Below are 20,068 nucleotides of genomic sequence, written 5' to 3' on the forward strand. Positions count from 1 at the left end.
GCTCTTTAACCACTTCAATACTGGGCACTTATACACCTTCCTGCCCAGACCAATTTTCAGCGCTGTCGCACTTTGATTGACAATTGGCGGTCATGCTACACTGTACCAAAACTACATTTTTATCATTTTGTTCCCACAAATAGAGCTTTCTTTTGGAGGTATATGATCACCTCTGGGATTTTTATTTTCTGCTAAACAAATTTAAAAAAAGACGGAAAATTTTGAAGAAAAAAAATGTTTTTCAGTTACTAAACTTTGTAAATAAGTAAGTTTTCTCCTTCACTGATGGGCACTGTTGAGGCTGCACTGACTGGCACTGATAAGGCAGCACTGATAAGGCGGCACTGATGGGCACCGATGAGGTGGCATTGATGGGCACTGATGATGGGCACTAATATGCGGCACTGATGGGGCACTGATAGGCGGCACTGATGGGCACTAATAGGTGGCACGGATGGGCACTGATAGGCGGCACAGATGGGCATGGATAGGCAGCACAGATGGGTACGGATAGGTGTCACTGATGGGCACTGATAGGCGGCATGGATGGGCACTGATAGGTGGCACGGATGGGCACTGATAGGTGGTACTGATGTACTGTAACGTATGGTACTGATGGATGCCAATCAGTGCCAAACAATAATGCCTGCCAATCAGTGATGCCCATTGTGGGCACTGATTGGCATCCATTGTGGGCACTGATTGGCATCCCTGATGGTCTAGGGTGGCATACCTGGTGGTGACATCCCTGGTGGTCCTAGTGGCATCCCTGGTGGTCCAGTGTGGGCATCCTTGGTGGGGCTGAGCTGATAATCGATCAGCACAGACCCCCGTCAGAGGAGCAGCCGATCGGCCCTCCTCTACTCGCGTCTGACAGACGCAAGTGAGGAAAAGCCGATCACCGGCTCTTCTTGTTTACATCGTGATCAGCCGTGATTGGACACGGCTGATCACATGGTAAAGAGTCTCCATCAGAGACTCTTTACCTAGATCGGTGTTGCGGTGTGTCAGACTGACACACCGCAACAACGATCGCCGCGATGCGCGCCCCCGGGTTATATCCTGAAGACGTCTGGTCAGGATATTGAATATGATATGATGTCTGGTCAGGATATTGAAACCAATTTGCTGTCATCATTTTGCTATATGGCGGGCGGCAAGTGGTTAAAGGAAGGTCTCTCCCGGGAATCTGGAGTCAATGAGCATGACAAACGTGATCAACTTCTCCAGATCTGTAGGTATGTCTCGGGCTGCTATCTCATCTTTGATGTTATCTGATAGACCATGAGAAAAAGCAGCCACGTGTGCCTCATTGTTCCAAGCGACCTCTGCTGTTAGAGTATGGAATTCAGTAGCGTCCTCGGCAACAGTTCTTGTACTCTGTTTGATGGACATGAGGCTCTTGGCAGCAGAAGTGGAGCGTGTGGGAACTTCAAATACCCTTTTAAAGGAAGCCACAAACTCTGGGTAACTCTGGGTTTTTACGTCTCCCTTAGAGGGTTAGCTCAGGCCAAGGCTCTATCAAAAAGCAAAGAAATAATGAAACCTACTTTGCTTCTGTCCGTGAGGAACGCCTGGGGCTGCATCTCAAAGTGTATATCCCAACCTGGTTGAGAAACCCTCTGCATTGAACTGGATCGCCCCAAATCACTGGGGAAGCAGAACAGAACCAGACATACCACTTACCACTACCTGCACAAAGACTGGAGCAGCAGCAGGGATAGCCTGCAACTCAGGTTTTACCGGAACAGCCACAGTGGGAGGATCCATGTGAGCAGTACGAACCAGGAGCGTCTGTAACGCTATGGCAAACTGATCCATGCAGTGATCCTGCTCATTCAACCTGGAAAAAATATTACCACTAGCTTGCCTGCATCTTCTGAATTCACGACCTTCACCTGTCAGGAACCATGAAACCGACAGAGACAGAAAATGCATTAAAAATCATACCTTTTAATAAAATGGTACAACTGGTAAACGTAGTCAAAACATAGCCAGGTAGCCAAATCGGGTAGTCAGAACAAGCCAGGAAATCTGGAAGCCAGAGATCAGCATAGTCAGAGGCAGCAGACAGGATCAGGAACCAGAAGGGATGTCCGCCAGGCAACTCTTCAACAGGAACACAGCAGTCTCTAGATACTGTATGTTGACCAAGGCGAAGGCATTGAAGAAATGAACCAGGCAGTTGAAATAGCCAGAAGGAGCTGGCTGTTGGCTTGACTGACAAGCAGGAGATGATCAACAGGTGAGCCACTGTGAAACAATGAGTACTGGCAACTAACTGACAGCTGAGCAACCTGAGCACAGAGAAGGAAGGGCTTAGAGCCCAGCCCTGACAGTAGCACAGAATTCCTCTGCAACAATTGCAATCCCAGAGATGACCACTTCAGCACCCCTATCGTGGCCCCATCGTTTTTTCAGAGGCCGCTTTGTCTTTTGTAGTTCTTGATACCTTTAAAATTGCTTCGGAGGGCTTGTATCACAGTTGGGTCGAGATGCTGTCATGACCTGAACAGCAACCACATAGAAAATCTCTTCCACCTGCCTCGGTCTCTTTAGCTCCTGGTTTCAGTTTGGAGCTTACCCCACCCCCAGAACAAGGTTAAAGAGGTTTCCATTTCCCTTTTGTTCTGGCCTGATTTTTGAAGTCCAAGAGGACCAAGAGGACTCCAACACTGTGGAGGCTAGGCTGGCATCTGGCTTACACAATACCTACATCACGCCTTCATTTGCTTTGTTCATAAAGAGTGGAAACATCTGAGCAAATCCTTTGCTTTGCCTTGCGTTTTTTTGGTACCTCGCTTGGTCAACACTGCTAGTGGTGGATACCAGTTTCTAAACTAAAGAAGTCACCTGTAATGGCTCTTGGCTTTCTCGGACTACCTGCACAGGATCCCCTCACTCAAATGTAGTTTGGAAAAAAAGGCATCTGAATAGGTCTTAGTTGATTTGCCTTTGGTTGGGATCAACTGTTTTGTCAACACTCACTGGAGGGGTTGGGGTACATTTCTACCTCAGGCATTAACGGCTAAGTAAACCAGCATTAAATTTGGGCCTCTGTCACAGCCCATAGGTGAAATGTTCTTTTCCAATGAAAGGCTGGACAAAGTTGCAGCGCCATAAGTACTTATCTATGTGTACTCTAAAGTAGTGCTTGCTGGTAGGGTTAGTCCTCCAAGCCTACAAAGAAGTCCTCTTTCACATGAAGGTGTGCCCTCACCTGTTCCTCACAAAGTGGAGTGGTGTTTGCCATTTTATTGGATCAAGCACATTTTGGATGCTTGGATTTGCAAAGCACTAGCCCCTGGTTTCAAGATAGATTTCCAGTCTGTTCATCTGGAGTGTGTCTTGGCCTCCAACCTGGGTCTGACACCCCAAGGATTGGCAGATCTATGGCTGGTGGTGGACCAGCAAGTGATTGTTCTGGTTCCTTTAGCTGAGTAGTTTTTATTGAAACATCTTTTGGAAAGGAATGGGCTCAATCAGGGAAATTCAAGGATGCATACATTAATTTCAGATCTTCCCTGATCACAAACAATATCTTCAGTTTGCACTGGCTCTTCTGTTCAGGCTGGTCTCAGGGGTGTTTATCAAAGTGGTGGCCCTGTTCCTGGCTCTCTTTGGTGTAAGAGATATCTCCAAGGTGGGGTATCCTGACACCTGCCCTTCTGAGCAGATTTAGGTTCAGAGTTGAAGTCACACCTGTGTTTTACCATGAAGGTACTGGAGGACTTTGGTTGACCTCTGAGCCTCAAAAAGTCCTCCTTACCCTCTCCCCATCTGAAATAACTGGGCCTGATTTTAAAAACCAGTTTGGCAAGAGTGTCTCTTCTACTAGAAAAGATTGGGAAACTACAGGACCACATCAGGCTTCTACAGACTTGTGATCATGTCTGAGGTATTCTGGGAATCACGGTGGCCTCCTTTAAAGCACTGCCCATTGCAAAACATAATTCATTGCGGTTGCAGTGAAAGATAAAAGGACACCATTATCCACTAACCAGTAACATTCGATTTGAGCACCCGCACAGCATTTCTACATTGGTGGCTTGAGTCCCCAATGTTGCACTATGGGAAGTAATTTCTTCAACTTTAGAAGATTGTGACAATGGATTCTAGTCTCTGGAGCTGGGAGGTGTCCTGGAATCTTTCCGTGGCCTCGGTTAATGGACTCCAAAGAAAGTTAATCTTCCATCAACATTCTAGAGCACCAAGTGATTTATTTGACTCTCCTTCACTAGACAGGTCTAATCAGCTCTGAGACAGACTCTATCATGTTACATACAATAGAGTCTGTCTCAGACTCTATTTGTTAACCTGTCCATTCCTTACACTGTTGGTAGGGGATGCTCTATGTAGTTAGTCCCTTCCTTCGTCTCCATTCATCACATGGGCTGTATTCCGCTGGAGCTAAAGACACAGATTCTTTTACCTATTTTGATATTCATCTGTTATGATCTGCACAAGTTTTGGATTAAAGCTTTCTGTGATCTGCAAGATATAATTTGGATTAAGTCACTATCTGCCAAGCTTCTAGACTGTAAGTTAAGCTATCTCACCATAACTGGATCAGTTCTAGAGATCACAGTGCTTAGATTGATGAAGCAGACCAGACTCCTTAAATAATGCCATGATTGTAGGGTATTGTCATGCCTTTGAGAATAGTTTCCCACACGATAATTATGAAATGAGTAATTTAAAAACGATAATATTTTTAAGATATAGGATCAATCAATATGAACACAGACTAAAAATAGGAAATGTATTCACCAGACATGTTATATGTACTGGTTGACATAAATAAATGTTACACCAAATATTGAAAACCAATTGAAACACCCGCTAATGGGAGTGCTGTACTTACTAAATGACACTGAAATTATTAAATTCCCGGTAGAGTCAATAACCGTATATATGACAATTAGACAGAACGTCTGTATTTCACAAAGTCAGCCATTACTATACAGCAGGTAAGTAAGTGATCAACAGCGTGAAATAAAATAGACGTCTGTTGTGTCAACAGAGAAATGTTACAAAAATTGTAATGTAAAAATGAATCTAAAGAAAAATCTACAAATTGGTTATCACCTTGAGAGAATTAGTTGTTATCTAACTGTTAATAATAATCCAATACATCAGTATTTTCAAATAACAACAATTCAACATAAGGTAGAATCAATACAAGATAATTACCCTTTCCAAAATTGCTGCTGGTCTAAAATGGTTGTTACCAGAGTCCCCTAAGATGGCTGCTGTTTCCAAGATGGTGTCTACTTAAGTAGGAGCTGCGTCTAAGTTCCTCAGTTTTTAGAGTATAAGACATGATGATAATATAAGTGGTACTTTGTAGAAATGTTCATATCTTCAAAATGTGTATCTTACTGTATAGTGTTGCTAGTATATCTATAATATTTAGGAGCTCTGGTAACATGTACAATATAAGTGTACAATTTTACACATTGGTATCGCACAAAATTATTGAATATGTATATATGTTTTACCCCTATAGATACTGTGATTACATATGCATCTAGGTAAAAACTCATGCTATATGAAAATTTATTTCTGTATACATGGTTAGAATATACAGTATCATACAAAAGTAAGTACGCTCCTTCCATTTTTGTAAATATTTTATTCTATCTTTTCATGTGACAACACTGAAGAAATGACACTTTGCTACAATGTAAAGTAGTGAGTGTACAGCTTGTATAACAGTGTAAATTTGTTGTTCCCTCAAAAAAACTCAACACACAGCCATTAATGTCTAAACCGCTGGCAACAAAAGTGAGTACACCCCTAAGTAAAAATGTCTAATTTGGGCCTAAAGTGTCAATATTTTGCGTGGCCACCAATATTTTCCAGTACTGCCTTAACCCTCTTGGGCATGGAGTTCACCAGAGCTTCACAGGTTGCCACTGGAGTCCTCTTCCACTCCTCCATGACGACATCAGGGAGCTGGTGGATGTTAGAGACCTTGCGCTCCTCCACCTTCCGTTTGAGGATACCCCACAGATGCTCAATAGGGTTTAGGTCTTGAGACATGCTTGGCCAGTCCATCACCTTTACCCTCAGCTTCTTTAGCAAGGCAGTGGTCATCTCGGAGTTGTGTTTGGGGTCGTTATCTTGTTGGAATACTGCCTTGCAGCCTAGTCTCGGCTTTAGTATGTCATAGTACATTTTGGCATTCATGGTTACCTCAATGAACTGTAGCTCCCCAGTGCCGGCAGCACTCATGTGGGCCCTGAAAGGAACTGTACACCTTGATGACCACCCTGGTTTATGCAGGCAGACCACCGGGACCCTCGGATCTGTGAGAGACAAAATGAGACACGGGAAACAGGCTTTGAGTGTGTTCATAAGATCTCTGTCTTTATGGAATACAACAGTAGTATATATACCAGTAAAAATACATGTCTAAGGGTTATTCAAACTTTACACTCAGTACTTTCTTATCAAGAGTTAGGCTGCTTGACTAGATAACAAGAAATAGCTGATGACTTGCTGACACAGATTCGGTTTAACCACAATATCTCATAGGGTGTGGTTCTATGCAAACTGCTAGTCAAACTGACCATGGCAATACTTACACACACAAAAAGTTCATTTATACTTTATGTAAAATGGAGGAGAATCTAAGATGGAGTCAGTTTATACATTCTATTAGAATCCCCACTTAAGTCATGAACATGACTTACTTTCTCTGCACGGTAACATAATTAGCTTTCTTATGCCGCGTACACACGGTCGGACTTTTCGTCTACAAAAGTCCAACGGACGCTGACGGACTAAAGCTGGCTGGTAATCCGATCGTGTGTGGGCTTCTCCGGACTTTCAACGGACTTTTTCAGCCTCAAATCCGACGGACTTTAGATTTGAAACATGCTTCAAATCTTTCCGACGGACTCGAGTCCGGTCGAAAAATCCGCTCGTCTGTATGCTAGTCTGACGGACAAAAACCCACGCAAGGGCAGCTATTGGCTACTGGCTATCAACTTCCTTATTTTAGTCCGGTGTACGTCATCACGTAAGAATTCGACGGACTTTTGTGTGATCGTGTGTAGGCAAGTCTGTTCGTTAGAAAGTCCGCCGCAAGTCCGCCGCAAGTCCGTCGAAAGTCCGTCGAAAGTCTGTCGGACAGGCTGTCGGACTTTTGTAGCTGAAAAGTCCGACCGTGTGTACGCGGCATTATAGTACATGCTAAGGTAGGCTTTATTCGCAGCAGCGGGGTCAGGGGTTCGGGTAGCTCTAGCAGTGATACACATTACAAGTTTGAAACATGCAAATAACTACTGCATGTAGAGGGGTTAGTCTGTGTCTCATTCCCTAAATGAAAACACCAGTCAGGGGAATGACTTCTACCCATTGTTGGAAAAGTAACGATGTTGCTTGCATATAAACTTGATATGTTGATTAAAACAACGGGAGAAGTTCCATTTAAAAAAGGGTGATATTTAAAGGTCCCTTATGGCTGTACCTTTAAATATAACCCTTTTTCTAAATGGAACTCCTCCTGTGTTTTAATACGGGCTGTACTAGGATGCAGTTTACAACATACCCAACATTTCTCATACCCTGATTTCTGAGCATAATTATTGTATTTAAATTTCAGTAGCAACATTTTGTCTGTAATATTATCAGTTTTAACTCCTTCATTATCTGATTGTGTTTCTCTCTTGTGTCTGGTATGTGTATTATCGATGGTGGTATTAAATTACCCACATATGCCTTTAAGGGCTCCCAAGTCCTCAGGATGGTAAATACAGTTAGTTATGATCCATGTAGGTAGGAACACTATCAGAGAGATTAGAAACAGGAGGCAAAATGCCTTCCCAGAAGTCTGTGGTGATAAGCAAGGCCATCTTTTTCAGAGTCTTGACCACCTGCTTCACTCACTGTTCGAGGATTTGTATCACCTGTGTAACGGAAGGTCCCACACTCCTCTTGAGTGCTTTCTTCATATACCGCTTCCTCCCAGTCTGAATATAGATATCAGATATTCCAAACGCTCACAAGCACAAAACAAGACGAGACTTGTTTAGCTGCTCAACATGAACTCTTTATTAGAACCAAAATTACAAGTCTTATATACAGTAGAAGAGGAGGTCCCCCCTCCTGCTCAAATTACTCTAACAATACATCTGTATCCAGAAACAGAATTAACATGAGCTAATTAACTAATCCCTTAAAGCAGCCGATGTGACTCCATGCCATCCTGAGCATTGTTATGATTAATCAGGATTTCACCACGGGACAGACTTGTCACCGAGCTTCACAGACTTGGTCACCGAGCTTCACACAGTAGTATAAACACAGGACACCTTCTCACAATAGCAGGAGCTAATTACAATTAATAATACAAACAGTGATCTCTCCCCCTCCTCAGCCTAGTAGGCAACAAACTATAGTAGTAGACTGTCCGGCTCCTACCCAGTTCTAGAGGCCAATGTGATCAGCTCTCTCCACTACCATGTTGAGTTTAGAATCAAACCAAGAATAGTCTTTACATATATCCTGGGAGATAGGGACCTTAAATGGAGATTATCCTGTTTTCTTAGAGGGGGTCATTCTTATTTCGGCCAAAACTGCTGGTAGGACTTTCTGACGCTTATATGTGCCTCCTATTGCTTTTCTTATTTTATCTTTAATAGTTCTGTTCATTCTGTCAACAATACCTGAACTTTGCGGGTGGTAAGGTATATGAAATTTCCACTCAATTTTAAGTGCTTTCACTAAATCTTGGCACACTTTTGAAATAAAGGCAGGACCATTATCAGAATTTATTTGGAGCGGGCATCCCCATCTAGGGATAATTTCCTGCATGAGGATTTTTTTTTTTAACAGAAAAAGTTTATTTAAATTTCAAGAAAAACAAAGGTATACATTTGTACAGTTTCATCGATCAAACATTTAGCCCCCGGATATAATACAGTTCAAGCTATTACATTAGAGCGGGTTTAGTGGCAGCTGAGCAAGAGAGAAAAAAAGACCATCATCAAGGGCACTTCAGGGTGGAGCTAGAAGCTCAGGAGGTGGGGGGAGGGAGTTCCAGACATCTGGAATGGGGTGGATAAGAGGAGAAAAAGAAGGGGGGGAATGGGAGGGCGGGGGGGGGGGGCAAAGATCAAGAGGATATCACAAGGTCCCTCCACCATCTTTTCAAAATTGTATCCGCATTGTACCCTTACCTGTATAAATCTGGTCCTATACTTCTAACTGAGTCCTACTCCAGAGGCAACTGCCGCTCGCGTACCCATGCCCCACAGTTTGTCAAATTTTTTGGGACAATTATGTCCCATGTATGTCATGGCAGCGCCAGGTCTATCAGGGTATGCCATTGTTGTACCGTGGGGGGTAGGGGCTTATTCCACTGCAATATGATTGCTTTCCTAGCGTAGAAGGCCGCATAGAAGACAAAGAGTTTTTTAGATTGTGGGGCCTCCAGTGTGTCGCAGACACCCAACAACAGCGGTAGTGGGTCACAGAGGACTCTCAGTTTGCCTATGCAGTTTATTACCCCTACTACGCCCATCCAGAAAGGCCTAATCTGCGGGCACAACCTTACTACATGGAAAAAGGACCCAACCTCAGTATTACATCTATGGCATGTCGCTCGCCTATCGGGATAGATTCTGGCGAGCCTCTTTGGGGGATAGTAGATCCGATGTAGGAACTTCAGCTGAGTGAAGCCGAAATCATCAATGGGATGTACTGCTGGATGCCCTCTTCCCAGTCATCGTCAGCCATCTCCGGAATGTCAGATTGCCACACCAACAATAGCTGGGAGACCTTAGAGGTGTCAATGTTCGCCAACATAGAGTAAAGAGTGGAAAGAATTCTACCCGCTCCCAGGGCTCTCAGCAAGGCCTCAATTGCATGAACTTCTAGATTTATAGCTCGCGGGAATTGGGCTTGAAAGGCATGGCTTAACTGTAGATACCTAAAGAACATACGGTTAGGTAAGGTCCGGATTCTTTTAAGGTCATCAAAGCTGAGTATCCTCCCTTCAGATACAATGTCACCCAGGGTTTTAATTTCATACCGCGCCCAGATCACTGGGTCAGGGATGGTTTCAAAATGGGGTAATCTAGGGTTTCCCCACAGTGGGGTGTGTGGGGACTAGGGATTAGCTTCGAGTTCGAGTCAAACTCATGTTCGACTCAAACATCGGCTGTTCGCCAGTTCGCTGAATAGCGAACAATTTGGGGTGTTCGCGGCAAATTCAAAAGCCGCAGGACACCCTTTAAAAGTCTATGGGAGAAATCAAAAGTGCTAATTTTAAAGGCTTATATGCAAGTTATTGTAATAAAAAGTGTTTGGGGACCTGGGTCCTGCCCCAGGGGACATGGATCAATGCAAAAAAAAGTTTTAAAAATAGCCGTTTTTTCAGGAGCAGTGATTTTAATAATGCTTAAAGTGAAACAATAAAAGTGTTATATTCCTTTAAATTTCGTGCCTATGGGGTGTCTATAGTATGCCTGTAAAGGGGCACATGTTTCCCGTGTTTATAACAGTCTGACAGCAAAATGACATTTCAAAGGAAAAAAAGTCATTTAACCTACTCGCGGCTATTAATGAATTGTCGGTCCGACAATACACATAAAAGTTCATTGATAAAAACGGCATGGGAATTCCCCACAGGGGAACCTCGAACCAAATAAAAAAAAAAATGATGTGGGGGGTCCCCCTAAATTCCATACCAGGCTCTTCAGGTCTGGTATGGATATTAAGGGGAACCCCGGCAAAAAATTTTTTTTAAATGACGGGGGGTCCCCCTCAAAATCTATACCAGACCCTTCAGGTCTGGTATGGGCTTTAAGGGGAACCCTGTGCCAAAATTTTAAAAAAATGGCGTGGGGTCTCCCCAAAAATCCATACCAGACCCTTATCCGAGCACGCAACCTGGCAGGCCGCAGGAAAAGAGGGGGGATGAGAGAGCGCCCCCCCGCCTTAACCGTACCAGGCCACATGCCCTCAAAATTGGCAGGGTGCTTTGAGATAGCCCCCCAAAACACCTTGTCCCCATGTTGATGGGGACAAGGGCCTCATCCCCACAACTCTTGCCCGGTGGTTGTGGGGGTCTGCGGGCGGGGGGGCTTATCGGAATCTGGAAGCCCCCTTTAACAAGGGGACCCACAGATCCCGGCCCTCCCCCCTGTGCGAAATGGTAAGGGGTACCCCTTCCCTTTCACAAAAAAAGTGTCAAAAGTTAAAAATGACACGAGACAGTTTTTGACAATTCCTTTATTTAAATGCTTCTTCTTTCTTCTATCTTCTATCTTCCTTCGGTTTCTTCCTCCATCTTTTTCTTCTTCTGGTTCTTCCTCCGGTGTTCTCGTCCGGCATCCTCCTCCGTGGTGCTGGCGTCTTCTTCCCTTCGTCTTCTGGGCTGCTCCGCATCCAGCATGGTGGGAGGCTCCATGGTAGGGGTACTTTTGTACCCCCTTACCATTTCAAACAGGGGGGAGGGCCGGGATCTGGGGGTCCCCTTGTTAAAGGGGGCTTCCAGATTTCGATAAGCCCCCCACCTGCAGACCCCCACAACCATCGGGCAAGGGTTGTGGGGATGAGTCCCTTGTCCCCATCAACATGGGGACAAGGTGTTTTGGGGGGCTACCCCAAAGCACCCTCCCAATGTTGAGGGCGCTCTTGTCCCCCCCTCTTTTCCTGCAGCCTGCCAGGTTGCGTGCTCGGATAAGGGTCTGGTATGGATTTTTGGGAAGACCCCACGCCATTTTAAAAACATTTTTGGCACGGGTTCCCCTTAAAATCTATACCAGACCTGAGGGGTCTGGTATAGATTTTGAGGGGGACCCCACGCCATTTTTTTTTTTTTAATTTTGGCCGGAGTTCCCCTTAATATCCATACCAGACCTGAAGGGCCTGGTATGGAATTTAGGGGGACCTCCCACGTCATTTTTTTTAAAATTTTGGTTCGGGTTTCCTGTGGGGAATTCCCATGCCGTTTTTATCAATGAACTTATATGTGTATTGTCGGACCGGCAATTCATTAATAGCCGCAAGTAGTTTTAAATGACTTTTTTTCCTTTGAAATGTCATTTTGCTGTCAGACTGTTCTAAACACGGGAAACATGCCCCCTTTACAGGCATACTATAGACACCCCAAGGTACAAAATTTAAAGGAATATTACACTTTTATTGTTTCTCTTTAAGCATTATTAAAATCACTGCTCCCGAAAAAATGGCCGTTTTTAAAACTTTTTGCATTGATCCATGTCCCCTGGGGCAGGACCCAGGTCCCTAAACACTTTTTATGACAATAACTTGCATATAAGCCTTTAAAATTAGCACTTTTGATTATTCATGTTCGTGTCCCATAGACTTTAACGGTGTTCGCGTGTTCGAACATATTTTTTGCCTGCTCGCATGTTCTGGTGCGAACCGAACAGGGGGGTATTCGGCTCATCCCTAGTGGGGACCAAGTATCTGGCTTCTCCATCTTGGACCGTACGGCGTCTCACACCTTTAGCGTGGTACCCATAGGGGCAGTGATGCAAGGGTTGGACCGCGGTCCGCTGTGTTTTAGGTTCTGTAGCTCGGCATAGGAGCCCAAGAGAGCTGCTTTAAGGGTGGCTGCCGGGTTGGCTGGCTCCTCAGAGAGCCACCAGTGGACCGTGACCAGGACCGCAGCCCAAAAATATTTAACAGGGCAGGGCCACACCGCCCAGGGACATCGGGAGTTGCAGGGTCGTTTTTGCTATTCTTGGCACGTTACCGCGCCAGAGAAATGACGTAATTATGCTGTCCAGTTTTTTGAAGAAGGCTAGTGGTATGGGAATCGGGGTTTGTCTAAAGAGGTATAGAAATTTTGGGAGAATCGTCATTTTACTTAGATTGACCCTACCAACTAATGTGAGGGGCAGTGTTTTCCAGGCCGCGCATCTTCTGGACAGGGAGGATATCACCGGGGTCAGATTAAGAGTAATATACTTTGACAAGTCTTGTTGGATAACTACACCCAGGTATTTAAACTGGGAAACTATCTGCAGCGGTGTGTTAGTCGATATAGCTACGTCTGCGTAAGATAGTGGGAACAGGACGGATTTTCCCCAGTTGATACAAATGCCAGAAATCCTGTCAAACGTGTCTATTATGGATAGGGCCATTCCCAGGGAGTCTCTGTCGTTCCTCAGATACAGAAGAGTATCATCGGCGTATAGAGAAATCTTCTCCTGTATTGGGCCCATGGGTATTCTATCCGCCGTCTCTGAAGAATGCAGTAGGATCGCCATCGGCTCAATAGCCAGTGCGAAGAGGGTCGGGGACAGGGGTCAAACCTGTCTCATGCCTCTACATAGCTGGAAGTGTGGGGACGGGGTGGATCCAGTTCTCACTCTAGCCTTCGAGGAACTGTACAGGGCCCGAACCCACGATATTAAATTGGGCCCAAAACCGAACCCGCGCAGGAGCTCCCAGAGATAGGCCCACTCCACCGAATTGAATGCTTTTTCAGCATCGAGAGAAGCCACTGCATCCGATGGAGTGAGAGAGTCCACAGAGGCCAGAACCGCGTACAGCCTCCGGAGGTTGATATCTGTCCCTTTAGCGGGCATGAACCCCCCGATTGATCCTCGTGAACCAGGGTGAGGATGACTTCATTCATCCTACCGGCTAGAACCTTAGCCAGTATCGTAATGTCAACATTAAGTAAAGATATGGGCCTGTAGGATATGCACAGTTCCGGGTCTTTGGCTTGGGGATTACCACATGATAGTCTCAGCCATGGAGGCCTGGAGAGCTCCCCCCTCCAGGGCCCGGGACACCATGTTGTGTAATTTAGGTAGCAGTTGTTCGCCATACTGGCGGTAAAATTCTGTTGGTAGCCCATCAGTCCCGGGGGATTTTCCCGCCTGTAGGGTACCCAAAGCCTGCTGTATTTCTTTGAGTGTAATCGATCCTTCCAGTCTGTCTCTATCTGCGTCGGTGAGTTTGGGGAAGGTAATTTGGTCCAGGTTGCAACCCAGTTCCTCAGTGGTGTATATGGCTCTTGAGGAGTATAGGGTCTTGTAGTAAGAGGTAAAACAGGCATTGATAGCCTGAGGGTCAGTCACCACCACCCCCACTTCGTCTTTGTGGGCTATACTTGTAACCTGCTGTTGTTCCCTAGCCAGCCATGCCAGGAGCCTGCCAGTATTTTCTCCCTGCTCAAAAATGCGCTGTGTTTGCGCCAGTTGGTGTTTTTTGGCCTTGGTGACTCTCAGCAGGACCACTTCCCGATAGACAGCCTGCATGTCCAGACATGTGATCGGGTTTTTGGTTAGGATAAACCGAGATTCCAGGGAGGTTCCCAGGACTGGCGTATATTAGATCTATCCGCAAGAGGGTGTGGTGGCAGGTGAAGGCATGTTCATCCGGGTGCCTCCACCACCAGACATCCGTCAAACCATACAGGGAGGCCCAACTTGACAGGGGGGATCCCTCAGCAGTGCTTGCGGCTAGTTTGTCTAGAGAAGGACACAGAAACATGTTAAAGTCCCCAGCCATAATAATATCGGGTGCATAGGTAGACATAATTGGGACCAGCGTCTTCAATAGTGAGGTGGTAGCAGGTGGAGGTATATATATTCCCAATAGGAGCATTTCAAGTGTGTCAATTATTGCATGCATTAACACGTACCTGGAGTGCTTAGACCCCACAACGTAACTAACACAACTAATAGTTCCCACACAGTATAGGAAGTTCTCCTATAGGCACAGTGAGATAGCCAACAACTGAGGAATTAGTACATTATATCTGTGTGATCCAGAAGTCTGCAGGCCTTAGCCTAGGTTACCTGCATGGATATCTTAACAGAAACGGTACAAGATTACATGTGGTGCAGATTAAAAGTTGATAAAACCAGGAAATGGCTCTAGCTGTGCCCTACAGGTGTAGGCTGGTTTGCATGTGGTGCCTGCATCATTTGTGAGGAGAAAATGGCTCAGCCCTCCTCTAGTGCATAGATCACCAGTCACTTGCAAGAGATAGAGAGAGTGCTCCTGGGTCCATCCATCCTGGGGCAGACCACAGCCGAGCAGTGCCATGGGCAGTCAATAGGGCCCTCATGCTGTCACAGGGTTAATGGGCATGCAGTTGGATTCGTCCCCTGCCAGGTAGAGGAGCAGTCTCATTAAAGGAAGCAGCACGTGGAGGGCGACCATTATATGGTTCAGGTGGCCGTCCCAGGGTATATATTGGTCCTCTGGAAGCCCAGGGGCTTCCGGCCATTACACAAGCATGCATTCTGTTTGGGATAGAAAAACCCCAGGGGGCCCCCAAACCCAGGATTATCAGGGCAGGGTAGTAGGCAGGGTATTAGTTAGAGGCAGGAGGCATCTATGTAGCATACTCGGGCGCATGGCCAGAGGAGCGCGCCAGATGTATAGTACAGGCCCCACAATGATAAAAGTATTTCCCCAACATGGGCACAGCTGGGACAGTTCTTTAAACAGGGTGTGTAACACAGAGGGCAATAACAAAGGGAAAGGCATTTACCTCGCTCTAGGTAGATTGTTCAGCCATTGCGAGTCATCATCTGGAGAGGTGAAATACTTAGTAGATTCACCATCAATGACTCGGAGGCGTGCAGGGAACAGCATGCTGTATTTCATCCCTCTCGTGCGCAATTGGGTCTTGACATGGTCGAAGGTACAGCGCAGCCTCTGCGTTTCCACTGTGTAATCCAGGAAGATCATTACCCTGGTGTTCTCAAACTGGAGCTCCTCAAATTTCTATGCCTCGCGGCATGGAAATTTGGCCCCAGTCCCGGAAGTTCAAGAGCCGGAATATGAAGGTGCGTGGCTGGGAGCCCTGTGGGCCTCAGACAGCCGGAATCCTGTGGGCCCTCTCCACAAGGAAGTGCGGGGAGAACTGTGCTCTGGGTAGCAGGGTGTGCAGGAGCCTTTCTGTGAAGGTAGTAGGGTCTTGGCCCTCCGCTCCCTCCGGCAGGCCAACCAATCGTAGGTTGTTCCGCCTGCTCCTGTTTTCGCTGTCTTCAGCACGGGACTCTAGCGCTCTCACCTTCACCTGCAGGGTGCGAATGCACTCCCGATGGTCTTGTGTGTTGTCCTCCGTCTTGCCCACCCGGCGTTCCACTTCCCCAAGGCGGTCGCGGAACCTGTCCATATCTCTCTGCATAAGCCCCACTTCAGTTTGGAGGAGATCAATCTTCTCCGTTAGGGTGGTTTTGCAGCCGGTAATGGCCTGCATAAGGGCCGTGAAGCGATCTTCCTCTGAAGTGAACGGATCTGCCGGCAACGTCTGTGTCGCCATGTTCGAGCTGCACGTGGAGGCCCGCTTCTGTTCCTGTGGGGAGGCCTTAGGAGCTGAGGCACCTCATACCCCGAGGTCTCCCTGGGTATGCGGTATGCTTCAGGCTTTATAGGTATATACGATCTCTAAAAAAGGCCGATAATAGAAGCAGGTAACTGCGGAGCTCAGCTCACACGCGTCCGCTCAGGTCGCCAGCTTAGCCACGCCTCCCTGCATGAGGATTATTATAACTGTTTGTGCATCCTCTTTTGTGGTTACAAATGCTTCTGTCCATCTTGAGAACATGTCTACTATCACAAGTAAATACTCCTGCCTTTTACCTAACTTAGGCATATGGGTGAAGTCAATCTGTAAATGTGTAAAAGGTGTGGATAGATATGTAAGGTGTCCATGTTTTTCCTTGTGTGGATTTCTTGGGTTGTTTCGGATGCATGTGATGCATTTGGCAACATATGATTTGACCAAAAAGGGAAGACCGGGGATAAAGAAATCATTGTCCAATAATTCACATGTGACCTGCCAGCCTCTGTGCCCTACCCCATGATACTGATAAAGAAATAAAGGTGCACTAGCTACAGGTATACATGGTCTCCCCTCTTGACAGACAAGTTCAGTATCTGGGCTTTTCTGCACTCCTGCAATATTCCATTATTTAATATCTGTGTCTGTAGCATATGTCTGAAGATCTGACAAGGTTTGGTCTAATGGGCATTTCAGGCGTAAGTGATGGCATTTGTATGGTAGCTTCTTGTTTAGAAGCTGCTTCCTTTTGCTGCTTTATCAGCTAAGGCATTTCCTTTTGAAACATCATCTTGGTTTGTGGTATGTACCTTGCAGTGGAGGATAGCTATAGAGCAAGGCAATTTAATCACTTCCAAAAGGCTGGACACTAATGTTGAATGTGAAATTGATTTGCCATCTGCTGCTATGTACCCTCTTTTTAACCAGATAATACCAAAATCGTGGCATACACCGAATGTGTATTTAGAATCAGTATAAATGTTCACATGCTGTCCTTCAAAGAGCTGGCATGCTCTTGTAAGAGCAATCAGTTCTGCAGCCTGTGCTGATTGAAATGGATCTGGGTTTGCTTCAAGCACTACATCAGGCAACGGGACTACAGCATATCCTGCATGATATGTGTTGTCATTTGGTCTAGAACAAGAACCATCAACAAAAACATTTTGTGCCCCAGGGATTACAGTGGAAGACATGTCTGCACGTGGAGATGTGTCCTGGTGGATTATTACAATGTACTCATGTTGAGGAACTACCTCATCCTCTTCTCCTTTTTTTTTTTTTTTTTTTTTTTGCCACTTCAGAAAATTCCTAGGGAGACTAATTCAGCTTTCTCGCTCATATATGTCTCTTCTCATCTCTTCATCACTGTGGCGTATTTATTTTTGTTTTCCACGGGAGGTCAAAACAGGGGTTTACAAAAAATACTTATATAAAACTTAACCTCACCTGATAAGGCACAACCCTTAGTTCTCCTTCTCTAAAATTTTATCTTTATTTATGAATCTCTCTGTTTCACCTATCTAAAAAAAAAAAAAAAAAAGGCAAAAAAACCATATACATGTATATGTATATATAACCCCCCCTCCCTCCCCCCTCCCTCCCCCCTCCCTCCCCCCTCCCTCCCCCCTCCCTCCCTCCCTCCCCCCTTCCTCCCTCCCCCCTCCCTCCCCTCTCCCCTCCCCCCTCCCTCCCCCCTCCCTCCCCCCTCCCTCCCCCCTCCCTCCCCTCTCCCCCCCCTCTCCCCCCCCCCTTGTGCAATGCCCATGATCTAATTTAGTAGGTAGTTACATCCTGATTTTTTCTGCATAACTCCATGTTTTTTTAAACTCCTTCCAACATTTCCATTTGTCTACTTCTCTCTTTTCCTCTTTGTACAAAGAAAACTGCTCCATGGTGTGGGTCTCTTCCACGGCATTTATCCAGTCCCACATCTCCGGACTTTCTTTTCCCCACCAATTTTTGGGGATTAATCTTTTTGCTGCGTTTAATAGATGTGGAACCAGAGATGTTTTATATTGTTTCACACTTCCCTCTATGCAGTGGAAGAGAACCACCCACGGATCCTCCTTCACCTCTATTTTTGTAATCTCCTTTATCAAACTCAAGATTTTTTTCCAATATTTTTTAATTACCGGGCAATTCCACCATAAGTGAGCCATAGTACCCATCTCTCCACATCCCCGCCAACACTCTGCCGATTTCCCATGTTGGAATTTACTCATCCTATCTGGCGTTGCGTACCACCTTGCCATGCATTTATAATTCATCTCGGCCGTTTTTATATCTGCCGCTGAGCTATGGGCCAGAAATAGCATTTTATTAATCGTGCTCGTGTCTTTTTGTGTTCCCAATTCCTTTTCCCAGCTTCTGATGAATGTGGGTACCTCTGCTTCTTCTTCTTTTAATATTAGTTTATATAGCTTAGATATTGTGTTTTTTGTCTTTTCCGAACAACATAATTTTTCTAATTCTGTCAAGTTTTCTCCAGATCTTATTGGTTGAGGTAAATTTTTCACGAAGCGATCTAATTGCATGTACCTCCATTCATCTATCACCCATGTGTCAGTGTTTTCTTTCAATTCAGTTATTGTGACTATTTTCCCTTTTTTAAGTATTTCTCTAAGCTGTACTTTATCTTTTTTTATCCAGTTCCCCCCTATATCTCTTTTCCCTGGTGCAAAATATTCATTCTCCTTTAATTCTATCAGGGGAGAATTAAAAGTCTTATCTAACTGTTTATATACTACCTCCCATGTCTTTAAAACTATTTTTGTCAAACCGTGTGTTTCCTCATCTACTGTTCTGTGACTCGGAGGGTTCCAAATAATAGATCCTAAACGTGTTTTACTATAGTGATTCTCTATGTTCACCCATCTTTTTTCTTGGTTATCCCTAGCCCATTCTATTGCTCTTGATATAATTATTGCTTTATAATATTTTAAGATATCTGGGACCGCGAGGCCTCCTTTGTCTCTATCTTGTTTTAGTGTCTTGAGAGATATTCTTGATCTTTTGTTCTTCCATATTATGTTAGAGATTATTGATTTCAGTTTTCTAATATATTCCTGTGGGAGTCTAATAGGCAACATTTGGAATTTATACGTGATCTTAGGCAAGAGGACCATCTTTATGGCGTTAATACGCCCCATCCATGAAAGAGGTTTTATCTGAAGTTTTTTCCCTTCCCTCCTTATTTCCTCTAAGAGATGGATATAGTTTTTTCTATATAACTTTTCCGGGGAGTTTGAAAGCATTATTCCCAGATATTTGATCTCTTTTTTCCAACAGAATTGGAAATCTCTCTTCAGTTTTTCCTCCTCTATTTTACTCACTTTTATCTTTAAAATTTCCGATTTCCCCATATTGATCTTAAAGTTTGTTATTTCTCCATATTGTTTTAATATTTTGACCAATCTTGGTAGTGTATTTCCGGGGTTACTTATATAGAAGAGCACATCGTCCGCATAAGCGGCCAGTTTGTGCGCCTCTTCTCCCACCTTAAATCCTTCAATGTCAGGATTATTTCTAATTGTTGACAGGAGGGGTTCTAGGGCCAACACGAAGAGAAGGGGGGACAGGGGGCATCCCTGTCTTGTCCCTCTCTTCATCTCGAAAGGTGATGACAGGGTTCCATTGATCTTAATGGCCGCCTTAGGTTTCCTATAAAGTGCTTTAATCCATCCTATCATCTTGGGGCCGATTCCTATTATTTCTAGGGTTCTAAACAGGAACTCCCAGGCCACCCTGTCAAACGCCTTTTCGGCATCACTTGAC

General features: G+C 45.1%; 1 protein-coding gene across 6 annotated transcripts in view; it reads left to right on the forward strand.

Annotated features, from left to right (window-relative positions):
* Positions 1–20,068, forward strand: part of TBCE (tubulin folding cofactor E) — a 689,063-nt gene that overhangs the window by 626,330 nt on the left and 42,665 nt on the right. The window contains exon 16 of one of the 6 annotated variants that reach the window (XR_012243941.1): positions 5,510–5,602. The exons of 4 other annotated variants lie outside the window; for them this stretch is intronic. Coding sequence is in view for 1 of the 2 variants with exons in the window: in XM_073627582.1 (XP_073483683.1) it covers positions 5,510–5,534 (25 nt within the window). In the remaining variant the exon portion in view is untranslated. The remainder of the gene's footprint in view (positions 1–5,509; positions 5,603–20,068) is intronic. One more of the 6 variants, XM_073627582.1, reaches the window with a different exon arrangement.

Source organism: Aquarana catesbeiana, linkage group LG04 (assembly GCF_042186555.1).
Source record: "Aquarana catesbeiana isolate 2022-GZ linkage group LG04, ASM4218655v1, whole genome shotgun sequence".
Taxonomy (NCBI): domain Eukaryota; kingdom Metazoa; phylum Chordata; class Amphibia; order Anura; family Ranidae; genus Aquarana; species Aquarana catesbeiana.